General features: G+C 34.7%; 1 protein-coding gene across 4 annotated transcripts in view; it reads left to right on the forward strand.

Annotated features, from left to right (window-relative positions):
• Window positions 1-13,874, forward strand: part of TMF1 (TATA element modulatory factor 1) — a 33,562-nt gene extending 19,688 nt beyond the window's left edge. For 2 of the 4 annotated variants that reach the window (XM_055259038.2, XM_055259039.2), the window contains exons 11-17: window positions 3,660-3,852; window positions 5,390-5,459; window positions 5,693-5,785; window positions 7,588-7,689; window positions 7,977-8,129; window positions 9,487-9,612; window positions 10,341-13,874. In XM_055259038.2, coding sequence (XP_055115013.1) covers window positions 3,660-3,852; window positions 5,390-5,459; window positions 5,693-5,785; window positions 7,588-7,689; window positions 7,977-8,129; window positions 9,487-9,612; window positions 10,341-10,484 — 881 coding nt within the window. In that variant the 3' untranslated portion in view covers window positions 10,485-13,874. The remainder of the gene's footprint in view (window positions 1-3,659; window positions 3,853-5,389; window positions 5,460-5,692; window positions 5,786-7,587; window positions 7,690-7,976; window positions 8,130-9,486; window positions 9,613-10,340) is intronic. The other 2 variants (XM_063630748.1, XM_055259040.2) reach the window with 1 other exon arrangement.
• The last annotated feature ends 90 nt before the right edge of the window (window positions 13,875-13,964 follow it).

Here is a 13,964-nt window from a genome sequence, read left to right on the forward strand (position 1 = left end):
CCCCGTGTCTACTAAAAATATAAAAAAATAAGCCGGGCGTGGTGGCGGGCGTCTGTAGTCCCAGCTACTTGGGAGGCTGAGGCAGGAGAATGGCGTGAACCTGGGAGGCAGAGCTTGCAGTGAGCCGAGATTGCGCCACTGCACTCCAGCCTGGGTGACAGAGCAAGACTCTGTCTCAAAAAAAAAAAAAAGAATTAGAATAATGGTATGAAATTGAAATTCATTTGATCTGATGGTTACATTGTGTCTAATATGTAGATTTTTACGTTTTCTCTTTTTCTACATGTATTTTTAATACCTTTATTATGTCTCTTTCAAACCATTTTTTCCCATTACACAATGGTATCAGATACTGGCTAAAGTACTTCCATGTCATTCTTTCATTCATTTCTTTTTTTTTTTTGAGATGGAGTCTCGCTCTGTCACCCAGGCTGGAGTGCAGTGGTGCGATCTCAGCTCACTGCAAGCTCCGCCTCCCGGGTTCACATAATTCTCCTGCCTCAGCCTCCCGAGTAGCTGGGACTACAGGCGTCTGCCACCATGCCTGGCTAATTTTTTGTATTTTTAGTAGACTGCTGCACTCGATTTTTTTTCTTGTCCATTGCTAAATCTGACCCCTTTGTAGCTTGTCTGCAGTAGTGTAGGAGGTAGAGATCAGATATGATTCTCATCACTGGTAGAATTCCAAGAGCAAAAATAGGTGTAAGGAGAGTCAAGATCGACCTTAGAAGAGAGATACTAGGGAGTCTTAAGATTCCATATTCTGGCAGGGCGTGGTGGCTCACACCTGTAATCCCAGCACTTTGGGAGGCCGAGGTGGGCGGATCACTTGAGGCCAGGAGTTCAAGACCAGCCTGGCCAACATGATGAGACTCCGTCTCTACCAAAAATACAAAAATTAGCCGGGTGTCATGGTGCATGCCTGTTACCCCAGCTATTCGGTAGGCTAAGGCAAAGAATCATTTGAAGCTGGGAAGCAGAGGCTGCAGTGAGCTGAGATTGCTCCACTGCACTCCAGCCTGGGTGACAGAGCGAGACTCCATCTCAAAAAAAAAAAAAAAAAAAAGATTCCATATTCTGCTTCTTTACAGTCATGCCCTAGGTTGCCCTTCTGTGATGTTAATAAAAAGAAAAGTATTATTCTAAAATGTTCCCCTTCAAGCACAGACAGGTAGTGTATGTATATTATAGGTATCCCAGAAGCTAGCAGATTCATGAAAAATTCATGTATGCCTTCTATGCCTGACACTAACTGTAATTTGAGAAATCACAGTGTAGTAATAAAATCAGACCTGAATATGAGTCAGGAGACATGGACTCAGGGTGTTTTGTTTTGAATAATCCAGCAAAACAATGTGGAACAAGTCACTTATATTGTTCCAACTATCTCTGTGCTATTCCTTGTGAATGAAGAGGGGTGAACTAGATTAGTGACTTTCAAACAGTATTCAGTGGACTCTTAGATACCTTTGGGGCTGCTGTAATGGTGAGAGGGAAGCTTGATAAATAAGAGGCTGGCCTTCTCTGGCTGCTTTAATGAAAATAGGGCCTCCTTTGTCTATCTTTTTTTATTGGAGTTCCGTGAAAGATTTGGTCTAGAAAAAGATTCATTTACTTAAAAAAATGTACTGAACTAGATAAACCTTCATATATATTTAAATTTATGGGTATAAATGTTAGGTCTGTCATTTATCTCTGACAGCTTTTGAGAGCAATGTGATATGAAATATGAGACATCTGAAAATGATACCTTTTGAAATAAATATTTAGCAATAAATGAATGCTAGAAACTGGTACTTTTGTGCTTTTTAGACTGAAGTCTACCCTCAGCAATGTGTGGTATTGTGCTAGCATATAGGCAAAGCCACAGGACAAACATACCAAGGAATGCTATTAAAAAGACCATAGCTATGCTGTGGAGCAGAGTGTAAAATGTAAAATAGAGGTATTACCAGCTCTACTTTGGTGGAGAAAAAATATGATAATTCTTGCCTAAGTTAAATCTCAGAATCTTACCCATTGCTCTTTTTTTAATTGAAAATTTTTATTGATATAATGTAGATTCATGTGCAGTTCTAAGAAATAATATAGAAAGGTCCTTTGCACACATTGCCTAATATCTCCAAGTATTAAAATCTTACAAAATTAATGTATAATATCACAACCATGGTATTGACATTGATACAATCTACTGATTTTATTCAAATTTCCAAAGTTTTGTTGGTACTCATTTGTGTATATGTGTGTGTGTGTGTGTATTAAGTTCTATACAACTTTACCACATATCCATTACCATAGTCAAGATATTGAACAGTTCCAACACTATTGAGTCCTTCCTGTTAGCTTTTTTTTCTTTTTTTCTTGGCTGAAGATAATCACTCTTAATGTTACCCTTTTGGAAACACATCTACCACTCTCTCAACCCTTCCTCCCTTGTCCCAAATCTCTGGCAATCACTAATCTGCCCTCCGTTTCTAAAATTGCGTCATTTCAAGAATGTTACAGAAATAAAATTATACAGTGTATGACATTTTGGGATTGGCTTTTTTCACTCAGTGTAATTCCCAGGAAGAGGTTCACACAGTTGTTTTTGTATCAGTAGTTTAGTCTTTTTACTGCTGAGTGTTATTCCATAGTATATACCACGTTTGTTTAACCATTCACTGCACAAAGGACGTCCAGGCTGATTCCAAGCTCTGGCTATTACAGATAAAGCTACTGTAAATATTCACATACAAGTTTTAGTGTGAACCTAAGTTTTCATTTCTCTGGATAAATGCCCAAGTGTGCAATTGCCAGGTCATGTTTAGTGTTTTTAAGAAAATGCCAAATTGTTTACAAAGTGGCTGTATAAGAGTAATTTAGTTTCTTCACATCCTTGCCAACATTTTGTGTTGTCCCTGTTTTTTCTTTTAGTTACTCAGACAGCATGTAGTCATATCTCATTATGATTTTAATTTGTATTTCCTTAATGGGTAATGTTATTGAGCATCATTTTATGTCCTTATTTTCCATTTGTACATTCTCTATGGTGAAATTTCTGTCTATGTCTTTTACCCATTTTCTAACTAGATTGTTATATATTCCTGATACTAGTCCTAGATATATGGTTTGCATTTATTTGCTCTCACTCTGTAGCTTGCCTTTTCATCCTCTTCACATAGATTTAAAAGTTGAAAATTTTGAAGCAGTTTGTCAGTTTTTCTTCCTATGGCTCTTGCTTTTTGTGTCAAATCCGCCTTGCTCTGGATCCTGAAGACTTTCTCCTCTGTTTTTTCCTAAAAGTTTTATAGTTTCATGTTTTACATTTAAGTCTATGATCCATTTTGAGTTAATTTTCGTGAATGATGTGATGTGTAGGCTTTCTGTTTTTTTTGCATATAGATGTCTAATTGCTCCAGGACCTTTTGTTGATCCACTACTCTTTTAATGCATGACTCCATTTTGAAATTAAAATACTTTTGGAAGAGAATGATAGAGCAGGTGTAAGTTAAGATTGGTTCATTTGTCTCAGTAGACAGTCCTGCCTTAGGCAATAAATAGTTAGCAGTTTTAAGCGAGGCTACTTGCATCATTAAATGTTTGAAATCAGAATTGACTTGGTATTTTGGTCTCTGGGCCGTATGTGTATGTGATTTTTCTTTTTGTCCTATAATCAGGTGAATCCCAGACCTTGCTGGCAGCAGCAGTTGAGAGAGAACGTGCAGCCACAGAAGAACTCCTTGCTAACAAAATTCAGATGTCTTCCATGGAGTCACAGAATTCTCTCTTGAGGCAGGAAAACAGTAGATTTCAAGCCCAGCTAGAATCAGAGAAAAATAGGCTATGTAAACTGGAGGATGAGAACAATAGGTGAGCATGGTTTCTGAGTGATATTTTTGGTAGTTTCATGGCATCCTAAAGCACTTTTTAAAAGTATGTTGTTGGGGCGGGCGCAGTGGCTCACGCCTGTAATCCCAGCACTTTGGGAGGCCGAGGTGGGCGGATCACTTGAAGTCAGGAGGTGGAGACCAGCCTGGGCAACATGGTGAAACCTAGTCTCTCCTAAAAATAAAATTAGCCAGGTATGGTGGCGTGCGCCTGTATTCCCAGCAACTCGGAGGCTGAGGCATGAGAATCGCTTAGAGAATCGCTTACACTCGGGTGGCCCAAGTTGCAGTGAGCCAAGATCCCACCACTGCACTCCAGCCTGGGCTACAGAGTGAGGCTCGGTCTCAAAAAAAAAAAAAAAAAAAAATTAAATAAGTAAATAAACAAAATATGTTGTTGGCTTTTAGCTTCAGAGTACCAAGAACTAAAAGTAATCACTTTCAGCATTTAAAGTTTGGGTTATTAGTAATAGGATATTATGGCCAGGTGCCGTGGCTCACGCCTGTAATCCAGCACTTTGGGAGGCTGAGGCAGGTGGATCACCTGAGGTTAGGAGTTCAAGACCAGCCTGGCCAACATGGTGAAACCCTGTCTCTACTAAAAATACAAAAATTAGCCAGGTGTAGTGGCAGACGCCTGTAATCCCAGCTACTTGGGAGGCTGAGGCAGGAGAATCACTTGAACCTGGGAAGTGGAGGTTGCAGTAAGCAGAGATTGCACCATTGCACCCCAGCCTGGGCAGCAGAGCGAGACTCCGTCTCCAAAAAAAAAAAAAAAAAAGTAATAGAATATTATAACAAGAAGATAATACTGGGATTCATTGTCATGTAGGTTGTTGAGATTGTGTGACATGTTTTGTATTTATTTTCCAGGGAAAGGATTTGTACCTTTGATCAGATTTTTTAAAGGGGCCTGTAACACCACAAAATAGTTTTGAGACTACTCTTTGGAGTTACTTTTATATTGCAAAGGTTTTAGTAGCATAATTTAAGTCTTTTCTAAATAAATTTCTGGGTTCTTAGAAACCATGGGCTATAAAATCCATCTATCAGAGATTATATTAAAGCAATGTTTAGTATTTTTTACCCTCTGTTCTTCTTTGGAAATTTTACTTTTTAAAAAAGTAGTCAAGCAAAAATGATTTCTAAAGTAAAATATCTGAACTTTTATAAACATTTTCATAGAACTCCCTAATAAACTTTTTGGAATCTGAGCATATTATAGGATGATGATACTCAAAATTATTTTTATAAAGTCTCTTTTTAAATGAAATCTTAACCCAGAGCACCAATAAATAGAATGCACAAAAGTGGAGCTTTTTCACTTTTGGTTTGGTTTCTGAGTGAAACTCAGATGGTATCTGGAACACACTGTTGGAAAATCACTGATGTCAAGCTGATAATAAAAATGATTTCTTAATATGTAACTGGAGTTAATAAAGTACTGAGTTTTTAATAGTCTATACTGTCATCTTTTTCATTTTCTGTTTTTTTCTTTTTAATTCTCTCTTGTTTAATAGGTACCAGGTTGAATTAGAAAACCTAAAAGATGAATATGTAAGAACACTTGAAGAGACAAGGAAAGAAAAGGTATTTCTCTTCGTGATCACTCCCCTCTTAGGGCTTACATTAGAGAATGGTTGGGGATGGCAGCAAACTAATGAGATAACAAAATGAAATGGGTGATGCCACTGCTTTTGGAACTTGGTCTTTAGTAGGAAAACAAATATGAGTTTATACTTTATGCTTCTAACTTTGAGATTGACTTATCATGGCATGAATTACTATCACAGAAATTGTCTGACTTTATCTCTTTCCATTAGACATTGTTGAATAGTCAGTTAGAAATGGAAAGAATGAAAGTTGAACAAGAAAGGAAGAAAGCCATTTTTACTCAAGAAGCAATAAAAGAAAAGGTATTGAATTTTGTTTTTGTTTGTTTGTGGTGTAACCATTTAGTAGATGCTGTGATTAATCATTGCTTTTTAATTTTAGCTATGCTTTATAACAATCTTGTCCAACCTGTGGCCCTGGTTGGCATGTGGCCCAGGATGATTTTGAATGAAGCCCAACACAAATTCGTAAACTTTCTTAAATCGTCATGAGATTTTTTTTCATAATTTTTTTTTTTTTATAGCTCATCAGCTATTGTTAGTGTATTTTATGTGTGGCCCAAGATAATTCTTGTTCTTCAAATGAGGCCCAGGGAACCAAAAGATTAGACATCCCTGCTGTATAAGTATCATTTCTTTAATATCTAAAATCAACACAGTGATGAATTCTAGTATTATAATCAGTGTCCTGCTCAGAGGGGACCCAAAGTAATTTTGAGTTTATCCAAAGAGATCTATGATTTCTAGGACTTGAAATATAAAACCTCTTGCCCTTTTTTTAAGGGAATCTAATTGTCTGTCACTGAAACCTGTGCACCTCATTTGGTCTATAGGCACTTAAGGAGTAAATCTGGCTTGTTTTCTTTCTGGGTAATGAGGGTGATTTTTCTGAAATGAGTTTTCTGAGGCTGGGCATGGTGACTCACATCTGTAATCCCAGCAGTTTGAGAGGCTGAGGTGGGTGGATCACTTGTGGCTAAGAGCCTGGCCAACATGGCAAAACCCCGTCGCTACTAAAAATAAAAAAATTAGCCAGGCCTGGTGGCATATGCCTATAATCCCAGCTACTCGGGAGGCAGAGGTGGGAGAATTGCTTGAACCTGGGAGGCGGAGGCTGCAGTGAGCCGAGATCACATCACTGCACTCCAGCCTGGGCAACAGAGCGAGACTTTCTCAAAAATAAATAAATAAATAAATAAATAAATAAATAAATAAATAAAAATAAAATGAGTTTTCTATATTGAAAGAATTACCATGTACTTGGAGTTAGCATAATATATTTAAACTACTGATAGGTAAATTTAAATTACCTATTGAATTTATTTGGAATTTTAAGAATACATTAAAAATAAAATGGATAAGTCAGAAATTTTATGATTTGTAACACTCATTAGTAATTTTATGTTACAGAAATACGTTTAATTGATAGTATATTGTATAATATGAAACTTAACAGAAACATTCTCATTCCATTATAAAAACCCAACAAATTACATTGTTGTAATAAATGGGTCCTGTGATGATCTAACCAAGTCTATCTACAGCTTTAATTAGTAAATATTGTACTTTTTTGTTTGTTTGTTTGTTTGTTTGTTTGTTTTTGAGACTGAGTTTTACTCTTGTTGCCCAGGCTGGAGTGCAATGGTGCTATCTCGGCTCACTGCAACCTCCATCTCCCAGGTTCAAGCGATTCTCCTGCCTCAGCCTCCCAGGTAGCTGGGATTACAGGCATGCGCCACCATGCCCAGCTAATTTTGTATTTTTAGTAGAGATGGGGTTTTTCCATGTTGGTCAGGTTGGTCTTGATCTCCCAACCTCAGGTGATCCACCCTCCTTGGCCTCCCAAAGTGCTGGGATTACAGGCATGAGCCAACATGCCTGGCCAAATATTATATTTTTGATAAGACTTCAGAAGCCATTTTATGGAGAAATTAGAATGAATCTTAAAAAAAATTTTTTTCTTCTTTTGCTTGTATTGAATTCCTTCGTAGTGTGCCTTTTTTAAAAGACTGAATCTTTGTTCTCATTAACCCTAGGAAATGTTCTTGCTTTCTCTGCTTATCTCTTTGCTCTTTAATCTGAACAGAATTTTTTTACTCCCTAAGGAACGCAAGCCATTTTCTGTTTCTAGTACTCCCACCATGTCACGCTCAAGTTCAATAAGTGGTGTTGATATGGCAGGACTACAGACATCTTTTCTGTCTCAGGTGATGTTTTATTTTTTATATGTGCTTAGTTCTTAGAATAATAATAAAGGAAATATGCAAATGGCAATATTGTCTGTCATCATGACCTTGCCATTCTATAGATAATTCATCTGAATACTTGTGGAGGAGTGCTAATTGTATGTAGTGAGAGGAAATACATGAATGATTTTCTGCCTTTGTGAAGACATTTAAAGCAAAATTTGACAGAACCATTTTTGTTCAAACCTGGTAATGGAAGACAAGCTATGATAACTGAGTAACTGTGTAAACTTTCTTAATTAACATAGGATGAGTCTCATGATCACTCATTTGGACCAATGTCTGTATCAGCAAATGGAAGCAATCTTTATGATGCTGTAAGGATGGGAGCAGGATCAAGCATTATTGAAAACCTACAGTCTCAGCTAAAGCTAAGGGAAGGGGAAATTACTCATTTACAGGTATTGGAAAAATTAAATTTGCTATAGAATAAATGAAGTTTTGAGGCCTAATAAATAGCACCCTTCATTTCCATCTGAATTCATGAGCAAATTGAGAAACAAGATGACATAGTGGCATGTGAAGCCCAAAATGTATCACATATGTCAATGATAAAGGCTAAAAAGAGAAGTTAGCTAAGGATAACAGCCAACTGAACCTGCTGATTGCCAGAATTAGGCAGATTTGGCTGATCTGTCACAGGAAATGCTGGGCTGGAGCAGGCCTTCCATGTTTTACAACCTGTCTACAAAAGACATAAGCATGTAGGAGCAGAGAATGCCTCCTCCTTTCAAACAGCTCTTTCCCAACAGAATAAAGGGAGGTTGCTGAGCTGTGAATGTCTGTTCTATTCAGATTTACCTCTTAGGATAAGTTGTTTCAACTACCCCAGGAAGGAAGGGATAAAGGGGATGAGATGTTCAACTGTAACACCCTGTACCTGGGAGAAAACAACATGAGTTGTTAAGGGAGCATCCTTCCATCTTACCTTTTCGGCTTTTAAAAAACTTCATGCAGTCAGAAATACTGAAATGTTTTACAGGTTGAGCATCCCAGCTCTGAAATCTGAAATGCCCCCAAATCCAAAACTTTGAGTGCTGACATGCTGCTCAAAGGAAATGCTCAATTGAGCAGTTTGGATTTCCAGATTTGGGATGCTCAACCAGTAAGTACATGATGCAATTATTCCACAATCTGAAAAAAAAAAAATGAAATTTGGAACATTCCTGGTCTCAAGCAGGATACCTCTTTTCAGTGTTAAACACAATACACTCAGAAATAGGTAAAAATTCAACTCCCATTATATACTTTTAGTTATATGACAATATTACTCTATTAAAGAACTTGAATTGGCAAAAAGTAGATCAGACTAATCTTAATCCCAGATGTTTGTATAGCCGGTACGCTATACAGGGACCTAATTAATTTCTTTGGTAGTGATGAAAGCCTCTGTCGATACACCTACACAGGTGGGGCTACGTTAAAGTGTATTTTTATTTCTCTGGGATCTTGTAGTAATTTAGAATAACTGAAATATGTGTCATTTCCTTAGATTAGAAAAATATATGGTTGAATGTTTTCAAACAAATAATTGGATTTATCTCTGTTACACAGTAAACCTTATAAATGGTATACCTCTCAGGAAAGTTGGGACCCTTTTCCTGCCACTATTTCCTTTACTTAAGAAAGAGCTAGTTCAAGGTTATATGTTGACATGTCTATTCCGAAAAAAAACCACACATTAAATATTTTTATATTAGTGGGAGTATTAAAAAAGATATGTTTTGATTTAAACTATTTTGTGGTAATGCTTCTCAGCTAGAAATTGGCAATCTAGAAAAAACTCGATCAATAATGGCTGAAGAACTAGTTAAATTAACAAATCAAAATGATGAACTTGAAGAGAAGGTGAAGGAGATACCCAAACTTAGAACTCAGCTAAGAGTAAGTATTCTTCACCTAACGATGAGTCTAAGATATTTTAGTTCATTTACATTAAATCTCATGCTTTTAGTTTATGGTATGTGTTAGTGATTTCTTTGAAAATTAAAGAGTATTAATATTTGAGCAAAGAACTTTAAAAATGAATCTTTTATCTTGCTTGTGTCTTTACATATTCAGAGTAATTTTCACAATCATGTTTAGTCCCAGTATAGGAAAAGAACTAGATTTCATTTGGCTACGCTTCATTTATAACATTGAACTTTGTATGATCTTAGTAATATTTTGTTGATTGATGTTATATATATCATCACAATTGTCTTATCTGGATGTTAGAAGACACTGTTAAGCCATAGTGAGAATATGTTTTCTTTTGATCTTTCCTGTGGGCTAAATGCCGGGTAATACTTACACCACCATGGAACAAAGAGACTAAATTTTATATCAAGTGTGCTTACATTAATGGGAGAGAAGTCATATATGGGGAGAATTGTAGATTTAGTGGAGAGATAGGGTAAAATTGATAGCCATCTAGCTTGGTTTTTTTCGTTAATTCCTTTTTTTGCTATTTAGTTCAACATAGACTGAAGTGTGAGTTTAATTTTTAAAAGAGATGAGTATATACTTTTATTTAAATTGTAGTGTTTTCATTGTTGACTCCTATGGCAATGTAAATATTAAAGATGTTCTATGTAGTTATTTTAAAAATTGTAAACAAATATATTTTACAGGATTTGGATCAAAGATACAACACTATTCTGCAGATGTATGGAGAAAAAGCAGAAGAGGCAGAAGAACTTCGATTAGATCTCGAAGATGTAAAAAATATGTATAAAACTCAAATAGATGAACTTTTAAGACAAAGGCTCAGTTAACTTGTGAAAATTGAATTCCCATCAAACTGAATGTAAACATTTAATATCTAAACATTTAATGTGGACTTCCAATAAATTCTTTTATAGAATTAGAAAATGGGATTTATTGTAGTTAAAAAACAATTTTTTAAAAATTGTTTTACACTATGTAGTAATAATATTTACAGTTAAATTATTTTGTGCAATATTTGAACTTTATTTTTGAAACTATTCTTTAAAGATTTATTTTTTAAAGCTTTCATTTTTTTTCCTTGAATAGCAGAGAGATTTATTACTTTATCCTCATATCAATATGGCTAGGGAAGAAGAATGGTGTTCATATATGTATTGTAGATATACAACTAGTTGTATCTATAATTTGTAAGTGTTTATATATACATAAAGAACATTTAAAGAGTAATGTTAACATACTGAAACTTTGAAATCTTTCACATTTAAAATTTCAACATATCTTAATTACTACTCATGAGAATGTACATTAAGTGTTAAAGTAAAAAATTATTAAATCTGTGGTTATTAAATTTTAAACTAATTTTTTTTCCTTTAAAAGTAAGAGTCACACTGACACTGTCTGAAATTTAAAGAGTGAATGATTTAAACTTAAAAAAAATTTTGGTCTGAAAGTTTATTTCACCCAGCTTTCACAATTAAGTCTGTATAAAATGTGGTACCTTTTGGTACCTATCCAGAGAAACCTGTACATATTCAGTGTTATCTAGATGTAATTGGATAATGGAGAAAATTTATTTATAATGATTTTGCAATGGCATCAATAACATTTAAATGATTTTGAAGAAGTATTATTTTACTACCCTATAAAATGAATCGAAAATAATAAAGTTCTTAACATAATTTACTCTTTAAAAATTACCTGTTCATATTTTGTAAACCCATATTTTTAGCACATTAAAAATGAATGTTTGATATTACAGAATATTCATAACAAAAGGAAAAATTATAGGAATTAACTTGAATTTGGCATTTTTAATTCTGTGTGATTTATCATTTTATTTTTTCTTGAAATTTCAAACACAAGGAAAGCATGGAATAGCTTTTAAAAGTAGCTATGCCTTCTTCCAAATGTTATTTTATTCAAAAAGGTAACCAGGTTGTGTTTTAAACCTTTGAAATATTTTGATGCATTTTATTACTGAAAGTTATTTAACTGCCTTTACTTGCACATAAAAACTCTTATTTACGGCCAGGTGCTGTGGCTCACGCCTATAATCCCAGCACTGTGGGAGGCCAAGGCGGGCAGATCACCTGATGTCAGGAGCTCAAGACCAGCATGGCCAACAGTTTGGTGAAATCCCATCTCTACTAAGAATACAAAAATTAGCCTAACATGGTGGCTTGCGCCTGTAATCCTAGCTACTCGGGAGGTTGAGGCAGGAGCATTGCTTGAACCTGGGAGGTGGAGGTTGCAATGAGCCAAGATTGCGCCACTGCACTCCAGCCTGGGTGACAGAGAAAGACTCCGTCTCAAAAAAAAAAAAAAAAAAAAAAAACTCATTTAATTTTTAGTTAAAATTAAAACACTAGTACTTCAGAGTATAGATACAAGTAAGCCATCTTGAAGAATTTGGAGTTTTTCACGGCAATTCAAATGACCTCATTTTTGTTCTTTTTGTATTCCAGACAGTGTTTCTGTCATTGGATCTCTGATTTGTAGCGTTAATAAATATTCTTTCAGTGTGAGCCAGATTCATAAAATTAATTTTCATCATTTTAGTGGTAAAAAGCAGTCTAATAGCTTTTTGTCAGCTTGATTTTTTTTTTTTTGTAATATTCAAGGGCAGATAAGCAATAAGAAATGTATAGGATTAGAAAATACAGTAGTTCCCTCTTACCCATGGGACATACGTTCCAAGACCCCCAGTGAATGTCTGAAACCATGGATAGTATAGAACCCTCTATACAGTTTTTTCCTATACATATATATCTATGATAAAGTTCTATTTATAAATCAGGGACAGCAAGAGATAAACAATAACTGCAAATAGAACAGTTATAACAATGCACTGTAATAAAAGTGATGTAAACGTGATCTCTCTGTCTCTTTCTCTCAAAGTATCTTATTGTAGTGTATTCACCTGTAATCAGACTGTGGTTGACCATGAGTAACTGAAACCACAGAAAGCAAAATCGTGGATAAGGGGAGACAACTCTATATGAAACTTAAGTTACAAAATTCTGTGAAGCATTTGAAACTAGACGTTCTGGAATTATAAAATAGTTCCTTTAAAATATCCACTAGTAGAAAAAAACTTCATTTGCGGAGAAAAGATTGCAATAAAACTCTTTCCTAAACTTTTCAATTTTATAATATTAAACATTCTTTTTTTATCCTTATTAACAATAAGATCAATTCACTGAAAATTTTAAAGTGTTTTCCATTTTATTTTAAAATGACAAACAGCTGTTTTAAGTTTCTAGTTACATATTACCATATATTACTCTTTATCTACAAATAAATAGCTGATACTCACTCTGACCATATTTCGATTGTTACGCACTTGGATCTCTCAATACTTCTTTAAGTTAAAGTGAACTTAAACAGTTTCTTGACAAACTCCAGTAGGTGGCAGAATACCTATTGAATATTCGTTGCTATACTTTGCTGTTTGTCATTAAAACATCTCTGCCCACATTCTTGCAAAATAATATTTACATTTTAATGGATAGGAAAGTGATTTGCGATTAGATGTTTCCATTCTGGAAAGAAAAAAGCTGCAAATAACATTTTCAAGAATATAAAAAATGAGTAAACAAAGGGAAGGTTGTTTGGTGATTTATAGGCAATTAAGCACAGACTGTAAATGTCCTTCCAATTCTTGGGAGGCTAAATTGAGTCTACCATTTCTTACAGTTCTTTTACCTCTTTTTTGAGAATTGCCAGTTGTACAGTGTTTAGCATGTGGAATGTACCGAATATATCTATGTTGTGACAAGATATTCTAAATGTGGGTAACTTCTGACCTAGGAAACGAAGCTTGTAGTGAAGTGAAAAGAATGTTCAGGAAATTTTTTTTCTGTATCTCTTCAGTTGGCATTTATTGAGAGTTTTATTTGAATGCTTATTAAAAGTATATGATTTATAGTATTTAGAAAGTAGAAGAAAAAAACTGTAGATGTTTTATCTTGTTTTAATACTGTATGTTTAGTATGTATACGTTTATGTTCTAGTGTATCAAAATTTTTAATTTTCATTAAAGTGAATCCAATTTTCCCTATTCTAGGTCCATTTTAAACCATGAAAACTTTAATCACATATTTTGTAAAGGGCTGAAAGTATGATTTAAACTATAGATTGATATAATATTTTAATTCTGAATGAAAGATAATGTAAATAAGCGTGGATCTGATTGAATAAAGATTTTAAAATAGTAATAGTGTATTTCATTTTTAACAAAATTTATAGTGGTCAATAGTAATGAATGAGGAATGAATATTGTTTTATGAAAATATAACTTGTTTACA

This window comes from Symphalangus syndactylus, chromosome 21 (assembly GCF_028878055.3).
Source record: "Symphalangus syndactylus isolate Jambi chromosome 21, NHGRI_mSymSyn1-v2.1_pri, whole genome shotgun sequence".
Taxonomy (NCBI): Eukaryota; Metazoa; Chordata; class Mammalia; order Primates; family Hylobatidae; genus Symphalangus; species Symphalangus syndactylus.